The 21,812-nt window shown below is 45.9% G+C and overlaps 1 protein-coding gene and 1 pseudogene across 1 annotated transcript in view; one reads left to right on the top strand and one right to left on the bottom strand.

Annotated features, from left to right (window-relative positions):
* Positions 1-21,812, top strand: part of LOC147118458 (uncharacterized) — a 78,410-nt pseudogene that overhangs the window by 37,923 nt on the left and 18,675 nt on the right.
* LOC147118459 (uncharacterized) overlaps positions 1,747-21,812 on the bottom strand; it is a 35,336-nt gene continuing 15,270 nt past the window's right edge. The window contains exons 3-4 of the mRNA XM_085984446.1: positions 7,227-7,528; positions 1,747-2,867 (exon numbers count right to left, since the gene is read on the bottom strand). Coding sequence (XP_085840572.1) covers positions 1,917-2,507 — 591 coding nt within the window. The 5' untranslated portion in view covers positions 2,508-2,867; positions 7,227-7,528 and the 3' untranslated portion in view covers positions 1,747-1,916. The remainder of the gene's footprint in view (positions 2,868-7,226; positions 7,529-21,812) is intronic.

The raw sequence follows: 21,812 nt of genomic DNA, 5'->3' as shown, positions 1-21,812 counted from the left end.
TATGGGGAGAAAGCACGGACAGGGTTCTGAATTTGGATGATCAGCCATGATCGCATTAAATGGCGGAGCAGGCTCGAGGGGCCGAATGGCTCCTATCTTCTATGTTTCTCTAATCTCTCCTGATAACTAAAGGCTCTCTTCCCTTGTATCATCTCAGTGAATCTCTCTGCACCCTCTCCATGGCCTTGACATCCTTCCTGGTGTAAGATGCCCCAAAACTTGACCCAATATTCTAACTGCAGCCTCACCAATGATTTGTACAGGTTTACATGACCTCTGCCCTTTTGTACTCTACACCCCTATTTATAAAACCGAGGATCCCTCGTGCTTTTCAAACTACTTTATCAACTTGTCCTCCCACTTTTAAAGGTTGGTGTATCTGAGCCGCTTGTTTCCTACAATACAGCACTGTCAGTGACTACACTTCAATAGTACTTCATTGGCTGTGAAGCCCATTGCGACGTCCTGAGGTGGTGAAAGGTGCTATATAAATGCAAGTCTTTCTTTCTTGTAGGTTTTAGAGATATTAACATAACAAGGCTAAAATTCATTGACATAAAGTGTCTGATACAATGTGTATTATGGGAAAGAGAAGTTTAGTCTGAGTTAGAAACTCAAACAGACGTTTCACTGCAGACAGGTCGCCATGGCAACACTGATAGGACATTCCACTGAATCGACTGGTTGGAAACTGTAATCAGATCAGGAGAAACAACAGAGTTTGCCGTTATTAACCACAATATAAGCTTAAACCAGTGTGAGTAATACATTAGATTATAATGTGTGATGAAAGGTTCTGACGGAAGGTCAGTGACCTGAACCGTTAACTCTGTTTCTCTCTCCACAGACGCTGCCTGACCTGCTGAGGATTTCCAGCATTTTCTCTCTTTATTTCAGATTTCCAGCATCCGCAGTATTTTGATTTTGTAATTGGATGGATCTTTCAGAGCCGCACAGGCACGATGGGCCGAATGGCCTCCTTCTGTGCTGTATCATTCTAGGATTCTGTGAAGTGTCGGTTAATGCAATTTAAGAAGCATCAACGGGTTTGTGTCAGAATTTAACTGAGTATCGAGCCAACATGTCCAGGTTATGTAAACTGGGCCTGTTCACACTGGAAAGAGAAGGTCGAGAGGTGATAGGATTGCTGTTTTTAGGATTCTAAAGGGACTGGATAATGTAGAGCACGGCAAGTTATTTCACCCTGTCCAGAACAGTAGAACCAGAGGACACGGCCTGCGCTTGAAGGGGGTAAATTCAAATCCAATCTGTGGAAACAATATTTCAGTGAGTGAGTGATCAATCTCTGGGACAGGCTCCCTAGGGAGATGGTGGAAGCAGTTAGTGTTGATTCATTCAAATGTAAATTGGACCGATTTCATTCATAGAATAAGATTTGGGGACACAGTGTGTGAGTAATTTGAGACATGGTGTGGTCAGTGTAGAATGCTCAGGAGGAAGAGGTGACTTTGGTCCGATGGCTCCTAAAGCTCTCCACCACTGGGGTTTTCCTCACCTCATGTCTGGGTCTGTTGTAGACTCATTGATAGAGATTGATCACTGTGATTAGTCAACAACTCCATTATCGTTGTACCATGGGGCTCCCAGGATGGTAGAAGGCCAATTAGATCAGAACCGAAATAATCCAGAGTAAGAAAGGAGAAATGGCCCAAAAATGGAGCAGTCAGTAACAGGACATCAATTAGTCTCCTCTTATCATGGAGTCAGCACAGACTCGACACAAAGTGTGTTTGAAACAAAGCTGATTTATTTTACATTTTTACAGAATATTAAACTGCAGCCCAGTTATAGGGTTGTTAACATAAGCAGAAGGAAACCACAAATGTCAGAATGAACATGGTTCAGTCCTGGATGTGATTAACAGCAGCAATAACAGCAGAATCCAACCCCTGCAGTCACTTGTGAACTCGCTGGTGTGTCAGCAGGTTGCATGACTGACTGAATACATTCCCACAGATGGAGCAGGTGAACGGCCTCTCCCCAGTGTGAACTCGCTGGTGTATCAGTAGGCTGGATGAAAAAGTGAATCCCTTCCCACACACAGAGCAAGTGAACGGCCTCTCCCCCGTGTGTGTGCGTTGGTGTCTCAACAGGTCCTTTTTGCGTTTAAAGCTCTTCTCACAGTCAAAACATTTAAATGGTCGCTTATCAGAGTGAACAAGTTGATGTTCAATAAAGCTGCATGAATAAGTGAATCCCTTCCCACACATCAGGCAAGTGAACGGTCTCTCATTTGTGTGAACTCGCTGGTGTGTTACCAGGTGGGAGGACTGAGCAAATCCCTTCGCACACACGGAGCAGGTGAACGGTCTCTCTCCAGTGTGAACTCGCTGATGTGTCTGGAGGCTGGATGACTGAGTGAATCCCTTCCCACACACGGAGCAGGTGAATGGTCTCTCCCCAGTGTGACTGCGTCGATGTTTTTCCAGTTCAGATGGGTAATTGAATCCCTTCCCACAGTCCCCACATTTCCACGGTTTCTCCATGGTGTGGGTGTTCCTTGTGTCTCTCCAGGTTGGATGATCAGATAAAGCCTTGTCCACAAACACAACACGTGAACGTTTTCTGCCCGCTGTGAACGGTGCGATGTTTTTTCAGGCTGTGTAACTGGTTAAAGCTCTTTCCACAGTTAGAGAGACACACTCTCACTCGGGTGTGTGTGTATCTCGGTGCTTTTCCAGTCACACTGATGTTTGAAACCTTTTCACACAGACAGATCAAACATTTCTCCTTCCACATTCAAAGGCCGATGATATTCAGGTCCTGATGAATGGGGTGACTCTGTCAGATCTTGATGTGATGTTTGGTTTGAGCTTGCGGTGTGTAAATGCTGCCCTTCTCACAGCCTGTAAAAGGAGTTTACAAAAGCCATCACTGTGAGTCCAGGATAGAAATTGACAAGATTCTCTCCTCCTGGTTCCTGGCCAAGGAGGCCGCGCATGCGCCCTGCTGCCCCCTGAGCCTCTCAAGATGGCGGCCGTTACCCCGGGCCTGTCACCGGGAGAAAGCCCCGCAGCCGTAAATGCCCGGCCCAGAGGCTCTTGTTCGGGGCCTGAGGCCCACCCCAGGTGTTGATAAAGCCTCCCCGCCAGTTCTTTTGCTCCCCTGCGCTCCGCCACCTCCTCCCCACTGCAGAATCTTCTCTCCGCCTTCCGCCGCCATCACACGACTGGCGGCACTGCGCACGCGCAGGACCCGCCCCGCACCGGGCCCTCCCCGCGCCTGCACACACCAGCCCCTGCAGCATTGATAGGGCCTATTCTGGCACGCGGAGTATTCTGGGTAACAACGGCCGCCCTTTTCATCATCAACAAGGTGGCAGAAAAGTGAGTGGAATAGCTGAGGACAGAGATACCTTTGGAATAGGGAATAGGAGGAGGATGAGCGGTGTATGCAGTTTTGGTCGCCTTATCTGAGGAAGGATGTTCTTGCCATGGAGGGAGTGCAGCGAAGATTCACCAGACTAATACCTGAGATGGCAGGAATGACGTATGAGGAGAGATTGGGTCGATTGGGCTTATACTCGCTGGAGTTTAGGAGATAGAGAAGGGATCTCATTGAAACTTATAAAATTCTGACATGACTGGACAGAGTAGATGCAGGAAGGATGTTCCCAATGGCGGGGGAGTCCAGAACCAGGGGTCAAAGTCTAAGGATAAGGGGTAAGCCATTTAGGACAGAGATGAGGAGGAATTTCTTCACCCAGAGAGTGGTGAACCTGTGGAATTCTCTACCACAGAAGGTTGTAGAGGCCAATTCATTAAATATATTCAAGAAGGAGTTAGATATATTTCTTAAGGCTAAAGGGATCAAGGGATATGGGGAGAAGGCAGGGACAGGGTACTGAGTTTAGATGATCAGCCATCATCTCATTGAATGGCGGAGTAGGCTCGAGGGGCCGAATGGCCTACTCCTGTTCCTATCTTCTATGTTTCTATGTGGCACAGAGCTGGAGAATCAACTAAACGGAGTGGCTTGCTAAACAGAGTGGTAAGGAGAATTTGGTGAGAATGGGAATTGGATGCTGAGGGGGAAGGAGGTGCTCAGTAATTTAAACCAGGAGCAACAGTAAATAATAAATAATCGCACCGGAGGACACAGAAAAAGTGACGTTATAATCAACACACAGCAGAGCAAATTAACATAAGTATATCGGTAAGAATATCGATATCCCTTTGTGTGTTTAGTCTCTTTAGTGGTTAGTGTTAAGCTTGACTTAGTAAGGATTTATTATTGAAAGTAAATGTAAGTCAAAGAAAAACAAGGTAAGTGATTAAATTCGAACTGCTTTTAAAGATGCTCATAACTGATAAATAGCGAAGTAATTAATCACAGTTCAAGAAATAAACTACAGATAATAAAAAATGAATGAATTCATTCATTAATAAAGACCAGGCAGTGTGTGGGGATTGTAGTATGTGGGAGTTTGTGAACAACGAGACTGTCCCAGACTGCCACATCTGCAGCAAATGTCTCTGCCTCATGACATTCCAGCTCAGAGTCGGTGAGCTGGAGTCCGAGCTAGAGACACTCCGACATATAAGGGAGGAGCAGGAATTACTGGATAATTTACTCCAGTACAGTCACACACCAGAAGAAAGCACAGGTGCAGGAAGCGGAGAGTGTGACTGTCAGTCAGCCGGGTAAGGGGAATGTAGGAGAAGTAGTGAAGGAAGTCCAGCAGACACTGCTCCTGTCCAACAGGTACAAAGTACTCAATACCTGTGAGGATAAGGAGAAAGACTGGGAAGGACAGCTAGAATGTTGCCCAAGGCACCATGGAACAGGAGGCTGTCCAAGGGGTGGAGGAGCAGAGTGGAAACATTGTAGTATAGGGGATTCTATAATTAGAAGGATAGATAGTTGTCTTTACAGTCAGGATTGAGAGTCCCGAAGGGTGTGTTGCCTTGCTGGTGTCAGGGTAAGGGACATCTCAAAATGGCTGGAAAATTATCTGGACATCAAATCCGGGGACCACTTACACCGAGACACCAAATCCAGGGTTCACTTACACTGAGACTATAAATGGGAATCAGAGAGCCTCAGTGTGGAGAATGGTCATGGTGGTGAAAACTGCTGTAATGAGGGCGAAAGGCGGGTATTGGATGAAGATATGACGGTGGGATCAGATGGTGACACGTTATTTTCAGAAGCCCTTTTCAGGCAGGCTGATGATTGGATGTAACCAGGCCAACACCTGGATCCGCCTGTTCTTGTCCCCAAATCCCAAAGTCTAATGTCCCTGATGTCTTTTTCTGTGAGAAATGAAGAGATGTGAAAGAAGGGAAAGTATCAGGTTCCAGCCAGAAAGAATGTTCCTTGAATGAACAATTCATGAGGCTTTATTCTGTCTCGTCTGCGTGAGGTTAAAAAACATGAAATGAAGAAAGATGTGTCCAGTGACACTGGTGTTGTTAATAATGGTTTCTAACCCTAATCACTAACCCCAATCCTAACCAATAACCACTAGCCCCAACCATTAACCCCAATCCTAACCAATAACCACTCGCCCCAACTGCTAACCCCAATCCTAACCAATAACCACTGACCCCAACCACTAACCCCAATCCTAACCAATAAACACTAGCCCCAACCACTAACCCCAATCCTAACCAATAACCACGAGCCCCAACCACTAACGCCAATCCTAACCAATAACCACTAGCCCCAACCACTAACCCCAATCCTAACCAATAACCACTAGCCCCAACCACTAACCCCAATCCTAACCAATAACCACTAACCCCAATCCTAACCAATAACCACCAGCCCCAACCACTAACCCCAATCCTAACCAATAACCACTAGCCCCAACCACTAACCCCAATCCTAACCAATAACCACGAGCTCCAACCACTAACCCCAATCCTAACCAATAACCACTAGCCCCAACCACTAACCCCAATCCTAACCAATAACCACGAGTCCCAACCACTAACCCCAATCCTAACCAATAACCACAAGCCCCAACCACTAACCCCAATCCTAACCAATAACCACTAGCCCCAACCACTAACCCCAATCCTAACCAATAACCACTAGCCCCAACCACTAACCCCAATCCTAACCAATAACCACTAACCCCAACCACTAACCCCAATCCTAACCAATAACCACGAGCCCCAACCACTAACCCCAATCCTAACCAATAACCACTAACCCCAACCACTAACCCCAATCCTAACCAATAACCACTGGCCCCAACCACTAACCCCAATCCTAAACAATAACCACTAGCCCCAACCACTGACCCCAATCCTAACCAATAACCACGAGTCCCAACCACTAACCCCAATCCTAACCAATAAGCACTAGTCCCAACCACTAACCCCAAACCTAACCAATAACCACTGGCCCCAACCACTAACCCCAATCCTAACCAATAACCACTAGCACCAACCACTAACCCCAATCCTAACCAATAACCACAAGCCCCAACCACTGACCCCAATCCTAACCAATAACCACTAGCACCAACCACTAACCCCAATCCTAACCAATAACCACAAGCCCCAACCACTGACCCCAATCCTAACCAATAACCACTAACCCCAACCACTGACCCCAATCCTAACCAATAACCACTAACCCCAACCACTGACCCCAATCCTAACCAATAACCACTAGCCCCAACCAGTAACCCCAATCCTAACCAATAACCACTAGTCCCAACCACTGACCCCAATCCTAACCAATAACCACGAGCCCCAACCACTAACCCCAATCCTAACCAATAACCACTCGTCCCAACCACTGACCCCAATCCTAACCAATAACCACGAGCCCCAACCACTAACCCCAATCCTAACCAATAACCAATAACCCCAACCACTAACAAAGGATCATTGACAGGGATCAATGGAGCAGCTAAAGGCCTGATAAAGGAAGTGTTTGAAATAATTATCTCGATGAAAGAAATAGTGCAAGGTATGTTAGTAACAAGAGATTAAATCAACGAGACCATCATGCTCAGAAATTACTATTACAAAGATCAGAACCTTTCAAATGTTATCACGTGCAGTACGTGTGGAGGAGTTTTACTAAATCGAATCCACAAAGAGTTAAATTATACAAATAATAACAGATTTCAAATCCTATCCTATAAAGAATTGCAGATGAGTGTACTCTTTTGTGCTAATAAATAAACTGTAACTTAACTTAAAACATTAAAGGAAACATAATAAATTAAATTAAAATTCCATTACCAGTGGTGATGATGTACTCCAGTCCCTGCGGTACCCACCAGTCGCGGAAGGCCTCGAGCGTGCCAGCGGACACCGCGTGCTACATCTCCAGGGCCACCGGGCGTGAACGTGGCCGTGGAAGAGAGGCAGGCAGTTGAGCCGAACGACCCCCTCGACCGCCCACTGCCTGGACCAGCTGATGGCAGATGAGTGTAAGTGAAACAGTACAGTTCAGTCTATGACACCCACAAGTCGTGTAGTCAAACAGGGCAAGCTTGGGGTTTGATGTGGTAGAAGGCGAACTAGTTGAGAACGGAAATAATCTAGAGTAAGAAAAGGCCCAAAAATTAAACAGTCGGTAACAGAACATCAATTCGTCTTCTCTTATCATGGAGAAATCAAATATTTGACACACTGTGTGTTTGAAACAAAGCTGATTTATTCACTATTTATAGAGAATATTAATCTCCAGCACAGATACAGGGGTTATTAAGATCAGCAGAAACAAACCAGAACTGCTGGAATGAACATGGTTCAGTCCTCAATCTGATCACAGTAAATCATGTTCTATTCTGAGAGAAATGGGTTTCGATTGTGGGGCACCGGCACCAGTACTGGGATAAGAGGGAGCTGTTCCGTTTGGACGGGCTTCACTTGAACCATGCTGGGGCTAGAGTCCTGGTGAATCGAATAACTAGGGCTGTAGAGATCGCTTTAAACTAAATAGTGCGGGGGAGGGTCCAGGTGAGCGGGAATTTAAAAAGTCAATGAGAAATGAGAAAGCAATAGAGCAGGATAGAGATAGGGGAAATAATAACCAGAGTGTGACAGGAAGGGACAGAGGCCTAGAAATTCACTTCGGCGCGGGCAGCTCGCTCGCGCCCAAAAGTTAGCGCTGGGCGGGGAGGCATTAGCGCACGCCGTATATTCGTCTTCTGCGCCCCAATTCGGAAGCGGGCGCTATACCAGGGTGTGCCCGCCTCCGTTTGGGGCGCTGCAACTGAATATCGGCGCGCTAGTTGCCGCAGCGCCACCCGATGCGGTGCGGCAGGCTGCGGTACTGCAGGCCTCCTCCTTCTCTTAAGGGGGAGGTGCCTGCAACGGCCGGAGCCCCGATCGCGAGTGCCGGCAAAAGAGCCCGGCACAACGGAGAAGTGCCGGGCTCCACGGAAACCAGCCGGCAATGCCGCGGGGGGGGGGGTGGAGGAGGCCGGGGAAGGAGGTGCGGGCAGGCGGCCGCCGAAAAGGCGGCCGGCCGCACCTTCAGCTTTAAAGCGCCCCACTATGGCAGCAGGACGGCCCCGTTTTCTGTTCGCTGTTTGCGCCCGCTTCGGAGGAGGCAGGCGCAAATAAATATGGGGATCGGCGCAGTTTCGGGGCGTTACAGGCCACCGCGCACACCGATGACGTCATCGGTCCCGGCGCAGCGCTAATGGCTACCGCCGCCAATACCGCTGCAGTCAATTTCAGCGCTACCACCCCGCCGGCGCAAAAGACCTCTTTAGGCGCTAAGTGGGCGCAAGGCCCACTGAATTTCTAGGCCAGAATGTTTAAAAATAAGAGTGCAACAGAAAATGGTGCCAAAACAAGGAGAAATGATAAAAAGACCAAGTTAAAAGCTCTATATCTGAATGCACACAGCATTCGTAGCAAGATAGATGAGTTGACAGCACAAATAGATACAAATGGGTATGATCTGATTGCAATTACAGAGACGTGGTTGTAAGGTGACCTGGGCTGGGAACTGAATATTCCAGGATATTTGACAATTTGGAAAGTTAGACAGAAAGGAAAGAGGTGGGGTGGCTTTGTTGGTAAAGGATGTGATCAGTGCAGTGGTGAGAAGTGATATTGGCTCAGAAGATCAAAGATGTGGAATCGGTTTGGGTGGAGATAAAAATAATATGGGGAAAAAGTCTCTGGTGGATGTAGTCTACAGGCCCCGAACAGTAGCAATACTGTTGGACAGAGTATAAATCAACAAATAATGGAGGCTTGTAAAAAAGGTACAGTAATAATCATGGATGGTTTTAAATCCATATTGATTGGACAAATCAAATTGGCCATGGTAGCCTTGAGAAGTGTATGGAGTGCATCCGGGATGGTTTCCTAGAACAGCATGTAATGGAACCAACCAGGGATCAGGTTATCCTGGATCTGGTACTGGGTAATGAGACAGAATTAATAAATGATCTCCTAGTAAAGGGTCCTCTCGGAAAGAGTGATGATAGCATGGTTGAATTTCAAATTCAGTTGGAGGGTGAGGAAGTTGTATCTCAAACCAACGTCCTGATCTTAAACAAAGGCAATTGCAATGGCATGAGGGCAGAACTGGCTAAAGTGGATTGGAAAAATAAATTAATGGGTAAGACAGTTGAAATGCAGTGGCAGACATTTAAGGAGATATTTCTTAACTCTCAACAAAAATATATTCCAGCGAGAAAGAAAGATTTTAAGAGAAGGGACCACCATCTGTGGCTAACTAAGGAAGTAAAGGATGGTATCAAATTGAAAACGAAGGCGTACAATGTTGCCAAGATTAGTGGGAGACCAGAGGATTGGGAAATTTTTAAAAACCAGCAAAGGATGACTAAAAAAATAATAAAGAGAGAGAAGATGAATTATGAGAGTAAACTGGCAAGAAATATTAAAACAGATAGTTAAAGCTTCTATGGGTATATAAAAAGGAAGAGAGTAGCTAAAGTAAATGTTGGTCCCTTAGAGGATGAGACAAGGGAACTAATAATGGGCAACGGGGAAATGGCAGACACTCTGAACAAATACTTTGTACCTGTCTTCACAGTAGAAGACACGAACAACATCCCAATAATGGAAAATCAAGGGGCCACAGGGAGGGGGAAACTAAAGACAATCACTATCACTGAGGAAAAAGTACTTGGTAAAATAATGGGACTAAAAGACGACAAGTCCCCTAGACCGGATGGCCTGTATCCCAGAGTCTTAAAAGAAGTGGCTGCAGAGATAGTGGATGCATTGGTTGCAATGTACCAAAATTCCCTGGACTCTGAAGAGGTCCCAGCGGATTGGAAAACCGCAAATGTAACACCCCTATTTAAGAAAAGAGACAGAAAGCAGGAAACTATAGATCAGTTAGCCTATCATCTGTTGTTGGGAAAATGCTGGAGTCCTTCATTAAGGAAGCAGTAGCAGGGCATTTGGAAAAGCATAATGCAGTCAAGCAGAGTCAGCATGGTTTTATGAAAGGGGAATCATGTTTAACAAATTTGCTGGAGTTCTTTGAGGATGTAACAAGCAGGGTGGACGAAGGTGAGCCAGTGGATGTGGTGTATTTGGATTTCCAGAAGGCATTTGATAATGTGCCACATAAAAGGTTACTGCTTAAGATAAGAGCTCATGGAATTGGGGGTAACATATTAGCATGGATAGAGAATTGGCTAACTAACAGAAAGCAGAGAGTCGGGATAAATGGGTCATTTTCCGGTTGGCAAACGGTAACTAGTGGGGTGCTACAAGGATCGGTGCTGGGGCCTAAACTATTTACAATCTGCATTAATGACTTGGATGAAGGGACCGAGTGTAATGTAGCCAACTTTGTGGATGATACAAGGATGGGTGGGAAAGCAAGTTGTGCAGAGGACTCAAAGAATCTGCAAAGGGATATAGACAGGCTAAGTAAGTGAGCAAACATTTGGCAGATGGAGTATAATGTGGGAAAGTGCGAGGTTATACACTTTGGCAGGAAAAACAAAAAAGCAAATTATTATTTAAATGGAGATTGCAAAACGCTACAGTTCAGAGGGACCTGGGGGTCCTTGTGAATGAAACACAAAAAGTTAGCATGTAGGTACAGCAAGTAATCAAAAGGGCAAATGGAATGTTGGCCTTTATTTCAAGGGGGTTGGAGTATAAAAGTAGGGAAGTCCTGCTACAACTGTACAGGGTATTGGTGAGACCACACCTGGAGTACTGCGTACACTTTTGGTCTCCTTATTTGGTCTCTGAACTGCATTGGAGGCAGTTCAGAGATGATTCACTAGGTTAATTCCAGAGATGAAGGGGTTGACTTATGAGGAGAGGCTGAGCAGGCTGGGCCTATACTCATTGAAATTTAGAAGAATCAGAGGGGATCTTATTGAAACATATAAAATACTGAGGGGGCTCGACAAGGTAGATGCAGAGGGGATGTTTCCCCTCGTGGGGAAATCTAGAACTCGGGGGCACAGTCTCAGAATAAAGGGTCGCCCTTTTAGAACTGAGATGAGGAGGAATTTCTTCTCTCAGAGGGTCGTAAATCTGTGGAATTCTCTGCCCCAGAGAGCTGTGGAGGCTGGGTCATTAAATACATTTAAGGTGGAGAAAGACAGATTTTTGCAAGATAAGGGAGTGAAGGGTTATGGGGAGAAGGCAGGGAAGTGGCTTTGAGCCCGAGATCAGCCATGATCCTATTGAATGGCGGAGCAGGCTTGAGGGGCCAAGTGGCCTATTCCTGCTCCTATTTCTTATATTCTTATTCACTAGTATCTTCTTCTTCTTATGCAGTCCCTCGGAACCGAGGATGACTTGCTTCCACATTAAAAATGAGTTCACAGGTGACTGATGAGTCCAGTGCGGGGCCGACAGTCTCTGTCACAGGTGGGGCAGACGGTGGTTGAAGGGGCGGGTGGGTGGGGTGCTTGGGTTGACGTCTGCTGCTTGCGCTTGGCTTCTGCTTGCTCCTGGCGAAGAGACTCGAGGTGTTCAGCGCCTTCTCAGATGCTTCTCCTCTACTTTGTGCGGTCTTGGGCCAGGGATTCCCAGGTGTCAGTGGGGATGTTACACTTTTTCAAGGAGGCTTTGAGGGTGTCCTTGAAGCATTTCCTCTGCCCACCTGTGTAATGATCAGTAACCTGTCATTCTGGAATGGTACACTAGGTGGTGCTGTATGTATATAAGAGTGGGCTACCCATGATGCACTAGGCTACCCACAAGGCAGCAGTCAAGATGGAGGCCTCTACAGATACTGTACCTAGTCCACATGTGCTCAATAAAGTGTCTAGCAAAAGCTAGCTGTTCTTAATAAAAACGACTAGTTATTAATGAACATAACATGGTACCAGGATTGGTAAGATCTGCTGAATATTGTGCAATGCGACATGGAGGATTTGAAGCCACCAGAGCGTTTGAAACTCACAGGAAATGTCGACTGCAATTGGCAGACTTTTAAACAACAATTTGAACTCTACATTGCTGCCATCGGGTACGGTACGAAGCCAGACGCAAGGAAAATAGCGTTGCTGCTCACGGTTGCAGGCCCACAGGCGATAGAGGTATATAATACATTTGTATTTAATCCAGAGGAGAACAGAGAAAAATTAGACGATGTGCTAAAGAAGTTTGATACACATTGTTCTCCCAAAAAGAATGAAACCTATGAGAGGTACAACTTCCGTTCTCGGACACAGCAGCAAAATGAGACTTTTGATAGCTTTTTCACTGATCTGAAACTGAAAGCACAGACATGTAATTTCTCTGAGCTGAAAGCATCCATGATTCGTGACCAGATTGTGTTTGGTATTCATGATAAAAAAGTCAGGGAACGTCTGTTGAGAGAAACCGAACTAACATTGGAAATTGCTGTGAAAATATGCCAAGCTAGCGAGCTAGCTCAAAAGCATGCCAAGACTTTCAGTGAAATCAATGATGATGCAATTGCAGTAAGTGCTGCTGTCGGTGCTGTGTCCTACAAGGGGAAGAAACATGGGCAGAACAGAAGTGAAAAGCAATCGGAGGAAGGAATTTTTAATTGTAAACGCTGTGGTTACAAACACCAGTTAAAACAATGTCCAGCGTTTGGAAAAATGTGCACAAAATGTCATGGAAAGAATCACTTTGCCAAACAATGCTTTTCAAAAGTAAAAACTAAGAAAGGGCAACGAGTTAATGTGATTGAGGACACTGATTTGTGAGACATGTTTTGTAGGAATGGTGTCATGTGACAATATCAAAATGGATACAGAAAATGTGCAGCCCTCAGGAATTAACAATGCTGAACATAAAGTTAATGCAGTAAAAGAGGAAAAATGGATGATCCCACTGCAGGTAAATGGAACATTAGTTACATTGAAACTAGACACTGGGGCAAAAGCAAACTTAATCAGTATGAGTGACATTAACAATATGAAAGAAAAGCCCAAAATACAGAAAAAGTCAGTACTACTGAAGGACTATAATGGACAGAAAATAGATAGCTTAGGTGTATGCAGACTTAAAGTGGCAGTCAAAGACAAAGTGCATCATCTCATGTTTTCTGTTGTGGCTGAAGGACTTGATTCACTACTGGGTGACAAAGCTTGAGGACTTAGAACTGGTCAAGGGAGTCTACCGTATAAACTGTGCCATAAGCAGACCAGATGACTCGGTGGATTCTGTAGTGAATAATTTCCAGGGTGTGTTCAAAAGATTTGGAGTTCTACCATTCACTTACAAGATCCAGCTAAAGGAGGATGCTCAGCCAGTGGTACATGCTCCACGAAGAGTTCCAGCACCCCTGCGTGACCGGCTCAAGAATGAACTGCACAGAATGACCACACTAGGAGTCATCAGGAAAGTCGAAGAGCCAACAGACTGGGTTAACTCCATGGTATGTGTAAAGAAAAAGAACAATGATCTAAGAATATGCATGGATCCAAAGGACTTAAATGCAAACATAAAACGTGAACACTACCAGATTCCCAAGCAAGAAGAAATCACCAGTGAAATGTCAGGTGCCAGATACTTTACAAAGCTCGATGCCTCACAAGGACTTTGGCAACTAAAACTGGATGAAGAGAGCACCAAATACTGCACCATCAACACACCATTTGGCAGGTATTGTTTCCTCAGAATGCCTTTCGGGATAATATCTGCATCTGAAATCTTTCATAGAGCGATGGAACACATAATTGAAGGTCTGGAAGGAGTTCGGGTCTCTGTTGATGACATCATCATCTGGGGCTCCACACTGAAAGAACACAATGAGAGACTGACTAAAGTGCTACAGAGCACACGCCGGAATGGACTGAAGCTCAACAAAGCCAAGTGTCAGTTTGGCGTCCAGGAAGTCACTTTCCTAGGAGATAATCTATCTGGTAAAGGAATAGAGCCAGATATGGAAAAAATAAACGCCATACTCAAAATGCCCCGACCCACTGACAAAAAAGGAGTGCTACGCATCATGGGGATGATAAACTTCATTGGAAAGTTCATTCCTAACTTGTCAGCCAAGACAGCCTGTCTGCGAGACCTGCTACGTAAAACAAATGAGTTCGCATGGACAGAAAGACATGACCAAGAGTGGATAAACCTCAAAACAGTGCTGACAACCACACCTGTACTCACCTTCTTTGACCCAACAAAAAGAATCAAAGTGTCAACGGATGCATCAAAAGATGGCCTAGGTGCGGTCTTGCTACAAGCAGAGGGTGAAGATTGGAAGCCTGTTGCCTATGCCTCCAGGTCTATGACTGATACTGAGTGTCGGTACGCCCAGATTGAAAAGGAATGTCTAGGCTTGGTAGTTGGACTAGAAAAGTTTCATGGCTACATATATGGACTTCCCACCTTCACAGTTGAGACAGACCACAGCCCACTGGTTGCCATCATAAAAAAGAACCTGAATGAGATGTCTCCAAGGATTCAACGACTCATGATGAAGCTGCAAAGATATGACTTTGAACTGATCTACACACCAGGCAAATACATAGTGTTAGCAGATGCACTATCCCGAGCACGCACAATGAGTCATGTGAGCTCTACTGAAGAAGACGTGGATGTTCATGTGAGTATGGTCACTGCTGCGCTGCCCGTGTCAGACACAAAATCAAAGCAAATAGCAGAAGAAACAGTAAAAGATACAGTATTACAAACAGTAATAGAGAACATTCATCATGGTTGGCCAAAAGGTTCCTGTCCAAAATATTTTCACATAAGGTCAGAATTGAGTGTCGCAAGTGGACTATTACTAAAACAGAACAGAATAGTCATTCCACAGTCTCTACGTCAAGACATGCTCAAAAGACACCTCGGAATTGAAAAATGCAAAAGGAGAGCAAGTGACACTGTTTATTGGCCTGGCACAAATAAGGACATTGAGAACATGATAGGCAAATGTGAGACATGTCAGAAACACCAAAACAAACAAGCAAAGGTACCAATGATAGTAGTTGACATACCAACAGCACCATGGCAAAAGGTTGGTATGGACCTTTTTCATTTAAATGGTAAAGACTATCTAATAGTGATTGACTACTATTCTAACTATCCTGAGATGGTGCTGCTCTCAAGCACCACAGCAAGCAGTGTCATAATGCATGTGAAATCCATCTTCGCCAGACATGGAATTCCCAGGATTGCCGTTAGCGACAATGGTCCGTGCTTCAACTGTAAGGAGTGGCAACAGTTTGCAGCACATTATGACTTTCAACACATCACATCCAGTCCTTTGTATGCTCAGTCGAATGGTAAGGCAGAGAAAGGTGTTCAAGTTCTCAAGCAGCTACTGAAGAAAGCGACAGAAAGCAAGTCTGATCCTTATCTCGCCCTGCTGAGCTACCGAGCCTCACCTTTAGACTCTGGTTCTTCACCTGCTGAACTCCTAATGGGTCGCAAGTTGCGTACCACGCTACCCTGCTGTGCAAAAGAAAAGCAGAGTAAGGAACTGAGACAGAGACTTCAACTGTTAAAGCTGAAACAGAAATCATACTATGACAAGTCATCCAAAACTCTGAAACCATTGACAAGGGATGATGTTGTCAGGATTGAGGATCCAGATGCATGGAACAGGAAAGCTACAGTTCTTGAGGAAGTAGGACCAAGGTCATACACTGTTAGAACTGAGGAAGGACAGATTCTCAGGAGGAACCGCCGTTCCCTCCTAAAAACACAAGAGACTATCGAAGAGCAAATCGATGACAATGCCGCAACTGAATCTTGTCACTCACCACCAGAACAATCTAACACAAATACACATACAGGCTCTCATGAAAACACATCAGACTTACCTGTGCTGAGAAGATCCACACGTGAAGTAAAAAAGCCTGATAGACTTAATCTTTGAGTACAAAGAAAACTACATTGAAAATGTATTGACTGTTGAAGATGTTTATGTTGTTATTGATTGATATTGATTGATACTGATTTTGTTTAACCTCAAAGAAAGGGGGATGCAATGATCAGTAACCTGTCATTCTGGAATGGTACACTAGGTGGTGCTGTATGTATCTAAGAGTGGGCTAGCCACGATGCACTAGGCTACCCACAAGGCAGCAGTCAAGATGGAGGCCTCTACAGATACTGTACCTAGACCACATGTGCTCAATAAAGTGTCTAGCAAAAGCTAGCTGTACTTAATAAAATCGACTAGTTATTAATGCACATAACAACCTGGGGCTCTCTTCCCATGCCGGAGCTCCAAGTAGAGCGCTTGTTTTGGGAGTCTTGTATCGGGCATGCGGACAATTTGACCCGTCCATCGGAGCTAATCGAGCGTGGTCAAAGCTTCGATGCTGGGGATGTTGGCCTGAGCAAGATCACTGATTTTTGCAAGATAAGGGAGTGAAGGGTTATGGGGAGCGGGCGGGGAAGTGGCTTTGAGCCCAAGATCAGCCATGATCTTATTGAATGGCGGAGCAGACTCGAGGGGCCAAGTGGCCTATTCCTGCTCCTGTTTCTTATTCACTAATCTAGTCTTTCAATGGGGGGGGGGGGTTACCCAGCATTCCCCGCGGTGGAGCATGTGCCCAGACTGCAGGAGCCCAGCGTGCAGGCGCGGTAGGGGGTGGGTGTATTGAGCATGCGCAGTGCGGTGTACGGGAGACAGACGGAGGAACAGCAGCCGGAAGCGCGCTTCGGCAGCGGGTAAGAATTGGTGGGCGCAGGGGAGCAATGGACCGGTAGGTAGGTGGGGAGGCTTCATAAACAACTAGGGTAGGCCGCAAGTCCCGAATAATAACCTGAAGATCCTATGTTTGCAGCTGCGGGGGCGGAAAGTTCCGGTGCGACGCCATTTTGATTCAGTGTGGAACAGAGCGCATGCGCGGCTATGTTATATAAAGTGGGCGGGGCTTCAGTGTCTGCTTCCAACCGGGTCCTAGTGCCCGGGAGAGACAATCAATGTCTCAGTTATTGTATTCTCACTCTCCACACAGAGCATTTCTCACCATCTCTCCTGAAGTCGCTGGGAAGTGCCAAGCTCAGAGTTTACATGCCATAGAATTGTAAGAGAAGAGTCCCAGAAGGTTGTGGGTTCAAATCCCACTCCAGGGACTTGAGCACAAAAGTCTGTACTGACTCTCCAGTGCAGTGCTGAGAGAGTGCTACACTGTCACAGGTGCCATTTTTTCAGATGCGACGTTAAACCGAGGCCCCATCTGTTCTCAGGTGGGCATAAAAGATCCCAGGGCACTATTTCGAAGAATAGCAGGGGAGTTATCCCCAGTGTCCTGGCCAATATTTTTCCCTCAATCAACATCATTAAAAAAAAACAGATTATCTGGTCCTTATCACATTAATGATTGCGGGAGCTTGCTGTACAAAAACTGCCTGCCGCCTGTCCTACACTGAACAGTGACTACACTTCCAAAAACTACTTCATTGGCTATAAATTGCTTTGGGACGTACCAGGCGCTATAGAAATGCAAATCTTTTGTTCTTTCAAAGCTGCGCTCCCATGTACAGTCCCAGGGTTAGAATTCCCCTGTAGAGTCCCAGGGTTAGAATCCCCATGTACAGCCCCAGGGTTAGAATCCCCATGTACAGTCCCAGGGTTAGAATCCCCATGTACAGCCCCAGGGTTAGAATCCCCATGTACAGTCCCAGGGTTAGAATCCCCATGTACAGTCCCAGGGTTAGAATCCCCATGTACAGCCCCAGGGTTAGAATCCCCATGTACAGCCCCAGGATTAGAATCCCCGTGTACAGTCCCAGGGTTAGAATCCCCATGTACAGTCCCAGGGTTAGAATCCCCATGCACTGGGTCAGGGTTAGTATCCCCATGTACAGTCCCAGGGTTAGAATCCCCATGTCCAGTCCCAGGGTCAGATTCCCCATGTATAGTCCCAGGGTTAGAATCACCATGTACAGTCCCAGGGTTAGAATCCCCATGTGCAGTCCCAGGGTTAGAATCCCCATGTACAGTCCCAGGGTTAGAATCCCCATGTACAGTCCCAGGGTTAGAATCCCCATGTACAGACCCAGGGTTAGAATCCCCATGTACAGTCCCAGGGTTAGAATCTCCATGTACAGTCCCAGGGTTAGAATCCCCATGTACAGTCCCAGGGTTAGAATCCCCATGTACAGTCCCAGGGTTAGAATCCCCATGTACAGTCCCAGGGTTAGAATCCCCATGTGCAGTCCCAGGGTTAGAATCCCCATGTACAGTCCCAGGGTTAGAATCCCCATGTACAGTCCCAGGGTTAGAATCCCCATGTGTGAAAGAATGTTGTATGGAAAGTAGAATTGTCTGTTCTGAATTTCTATCCTGTACTTACAGTGATGACTTTTGTAAACGCCTTTTACAGGGTATTAGAAGGGGAGGATTTGCAGACGGGAAACTCAAACCAAACATCAGGTCAAGATCTGAGAGTCACTCAATTCATCAGGACCTGAATATCCTCGACCTTTGAATGTGGAAGGAGAAATGTTTGTCTGTTCTGTCTGTGGGAAAAGATTTCAAACATCAGTGTGACTGGAAAAGCACCGAGACACACACACCCGAGTGAGAGTGTTCCAGTGCACTGACTGTGGAAAGAGCTTTAACCAGTTACACAGCCTGAAAAAACATTGCACCGTTCACAGCGGGGAGAAACCGTACACGTGTTGTGTGTGTGGACGAGGCTTCAACTGATTGTCCAACACCTGCTCCATGTGTGGGAAGGGATTCGCTCAATCATCCAACCTGCTGAGACACCGGCGAGTTCACACTGGGGAGAGGCCGTTCACCTGCTCTGTGTGTGGGAAGGGATTCACTTGTTCATCCACCCTGCTGACACACCAACGAATTCACACTCGGGGGAGGTCATTCACCTGCTCCGTGTGTGGGAAGGGTTTCTTTCGATCATCCAACCTGCTGAGACACCAGCGAGTTCACATTTGACTGCAGGAGTTGGATTCTGCTGTTATTGCTGCTGTTAATTACATCCAGGACTGCAAACATTCTGACAGTTGGGGTTTGTTTCTGCTGATGTTAATAAACTCCAGCCCAGTTACAGGGTTAATATTCTGGATATATAGCTGATTGATTGTTGGGGCTGCAGTGTCCCTTTAAGAACCACTGTCTGTGATCTTTCCCCATAATTCAGGACTTTCATAAGAAATTATTTGACAAAGTTATGAATTTTACTTTAACCCTAAATTGACCTTTGGTACAAAATCTACAATTTATTGTCTGAAAAGTTCCATGGATTAATATCTCCAATTAGAAACTGCTGATTAATCCTCGCTGACAATTCTTACTGACTTGCACATTATACACAGTGGCACCTCCATTATCCACCAGAAAGAAGGGAAATGGGAATTGGTGGAGAATCGAGAGTCCCCAAATGTTGCCCCTCCCGTCTGGTACAGCAATCCCCTCGGCACGGGAATGGAGATAAGTCCAATCCAGGTAACGGGCTGAGTTTAATCTTTCTGGGCCTGTGGGATCAGTTTATATCAGACAGGAGCTGGATTTCCAGAAGGCATTTGATAAGGTGCCACATAAAAAGGTTACTGCCAAGATAAGAGCTCACGGAATTGGGGGTAATATATTAGCATGGATAGAGAATTGGCTAACTAACAGAAAGCAGAGAATCAGGATAAATGGGTCATTTTCCGGTTGGCAAACGGTAACTAGTGGGGTACCACAGGAATCAGTGCTGGGGCCTCAACTATTTACAATCTGCATTAATGACATGGATGAAGGGACCGAGGGTAATGTTGCCAAGTTTGCGGATGATACAAAGATGGGTGGGAGAGCAAGTTGTGTAGAGGACTCAAAGAATCTGCAAAGGGATATAGACAGGCTAAGTGAGTGGGCAAACATTTGACAGATGGAGTATAATGTGGGAAAATGTGAGGTTATCCACTTTGGTAGGAAAAATAAAAAAGCAAATTATTTTTTAAATGGGGAGAGATTACAAAATGCTACAGTTCGGAGGGACATTGTGCATGAAACACAAAAAGTTACCATGCAGGTACAGCAAGTTATCAAAAAGGCAAATGGAATGTTGGCCTTTATTTCAAAGGGGTGGAGTATAAAAGCAGGGATGTCCTGCTACAACTGTACAAGGTATTGGTGAGACCACACCTGGCGTACTGCATACAGTTTTAGTCTCCTTGTTTAAGGAAGGATATACTTGCATTGGACGCAGTTCAGGGACGATTCACTAGGTTAATTCCAGAGATGAAGGGTTTGACTTATGAGGAAAGGTTGAGCAGGCTGGGCCTATACTCATTGGAATTTAGAAGAATGAGAGGTGATCTTATTGAAACATATAAGATACTGAGGGGGCTCGACAAGGTAGATGCAGAGGGGATGTTTCCCCTCGTGGGGAAATCTAGAACTTGGGGGCACAGTTTCAGAATAAAGGGTCGCCTTTTAGAACTGAGATAAGGAGGAATTTTTTCTCTCAGAGGGTCGTAAGTCTGTGGAATTCTCTGCCCCAGAGAGCTGTGGAGGCTGGGTCATTAAATACATTTAAGGTGGACATAGACAGGGTTTTGCAACATCAGGGAGTGAAGGGTTATGGGGAGCAGGCGGGGAAGTGGTTTTGAGCCCAAGATCAGCCATGATCTTATTGAATGGCGGAGCAGGCTCGAGTGGCCAAGTGGCCTATTCCTGTTCCTATTTCTTATGGTCTTATTAGGAGGAGATTGGTGTCAGTGACTGTGGGGTTGGTTTATATCAGACAGGAGGAGATTGGTGTCAGTGACTGTGGGGTTGGTTTATATCAGACAGGAGGGGATTGGTGTCAGTGATTGTGAGGTTGGTTTGTATCAGACAGGAGGAGATTGGTGTCAGTGACTGTGGGGTTGGTTTATATCAGACAGGAGGAGATTGGTGTCAGTGACTGTGGGGTTGGTTTATATCAGACAGGAGGAGAATGGTGTCAGTGACTGTGGGGTTGGTTTATATCAGACAGGAGGAGATTGGTGTCAGTGACTGTGGGGTTGGTTTATATCAGACAGGAGGAGATTGGTGTCAGTGACTGTATCTAACCCGTGCTGTACCTGCCCTGGGAGTGTTTGAAGGGGCAGTTTAGAGGTAGCTTTACTCTGTATCTAACCTGTGTTGTACCTGCCCTGAGGGTGTTTGATGGGACAGTGTAGAGGGAGCTTTACTCTGTATCTAACCCATGCTGTACCTGCCCTGGGAGTGTTTGAAGGGACAGTTTAGAGAGAGCTTTACTCTGTATCTAACCCATGCTGTACCTGCCCTGGGAGTGTTTGATGGGACAGTGTAGAGGGAGCTTTACTCTGTATCTCACCTGTGCTGTATCTGCCCTGGGAGTGTTTGATGGGACAGTGTAGAGAGAGCTTTACTCTGTATCTAACCTGTGCTGTACCTGTCCTGGGAGTGTTTGATGGGACAGTGTTGAGGGAGCTTTACTCTGTATCTAACCTGTGCGGTAC

Source organism: Somniosus microcephalus, chromosome 4 (genome assembly GCF_052327205.1).
Source record: "Somniosus microcephalus isolate GS21.2 chromosome 4, FLI_Smic_1.0, whole genome shotgun sequence".
Classification (NCBI taxonomy): domain Eukaryota; kingdom Metazoa; phylum Chordata; class Chondrichthyes; order Squaliformes; family Somniosidae; genus Somniosus; species Somniosus microcephalus.
This window is presented reverse-complemented; position numbering and strand designations above follow the sequence as displayed.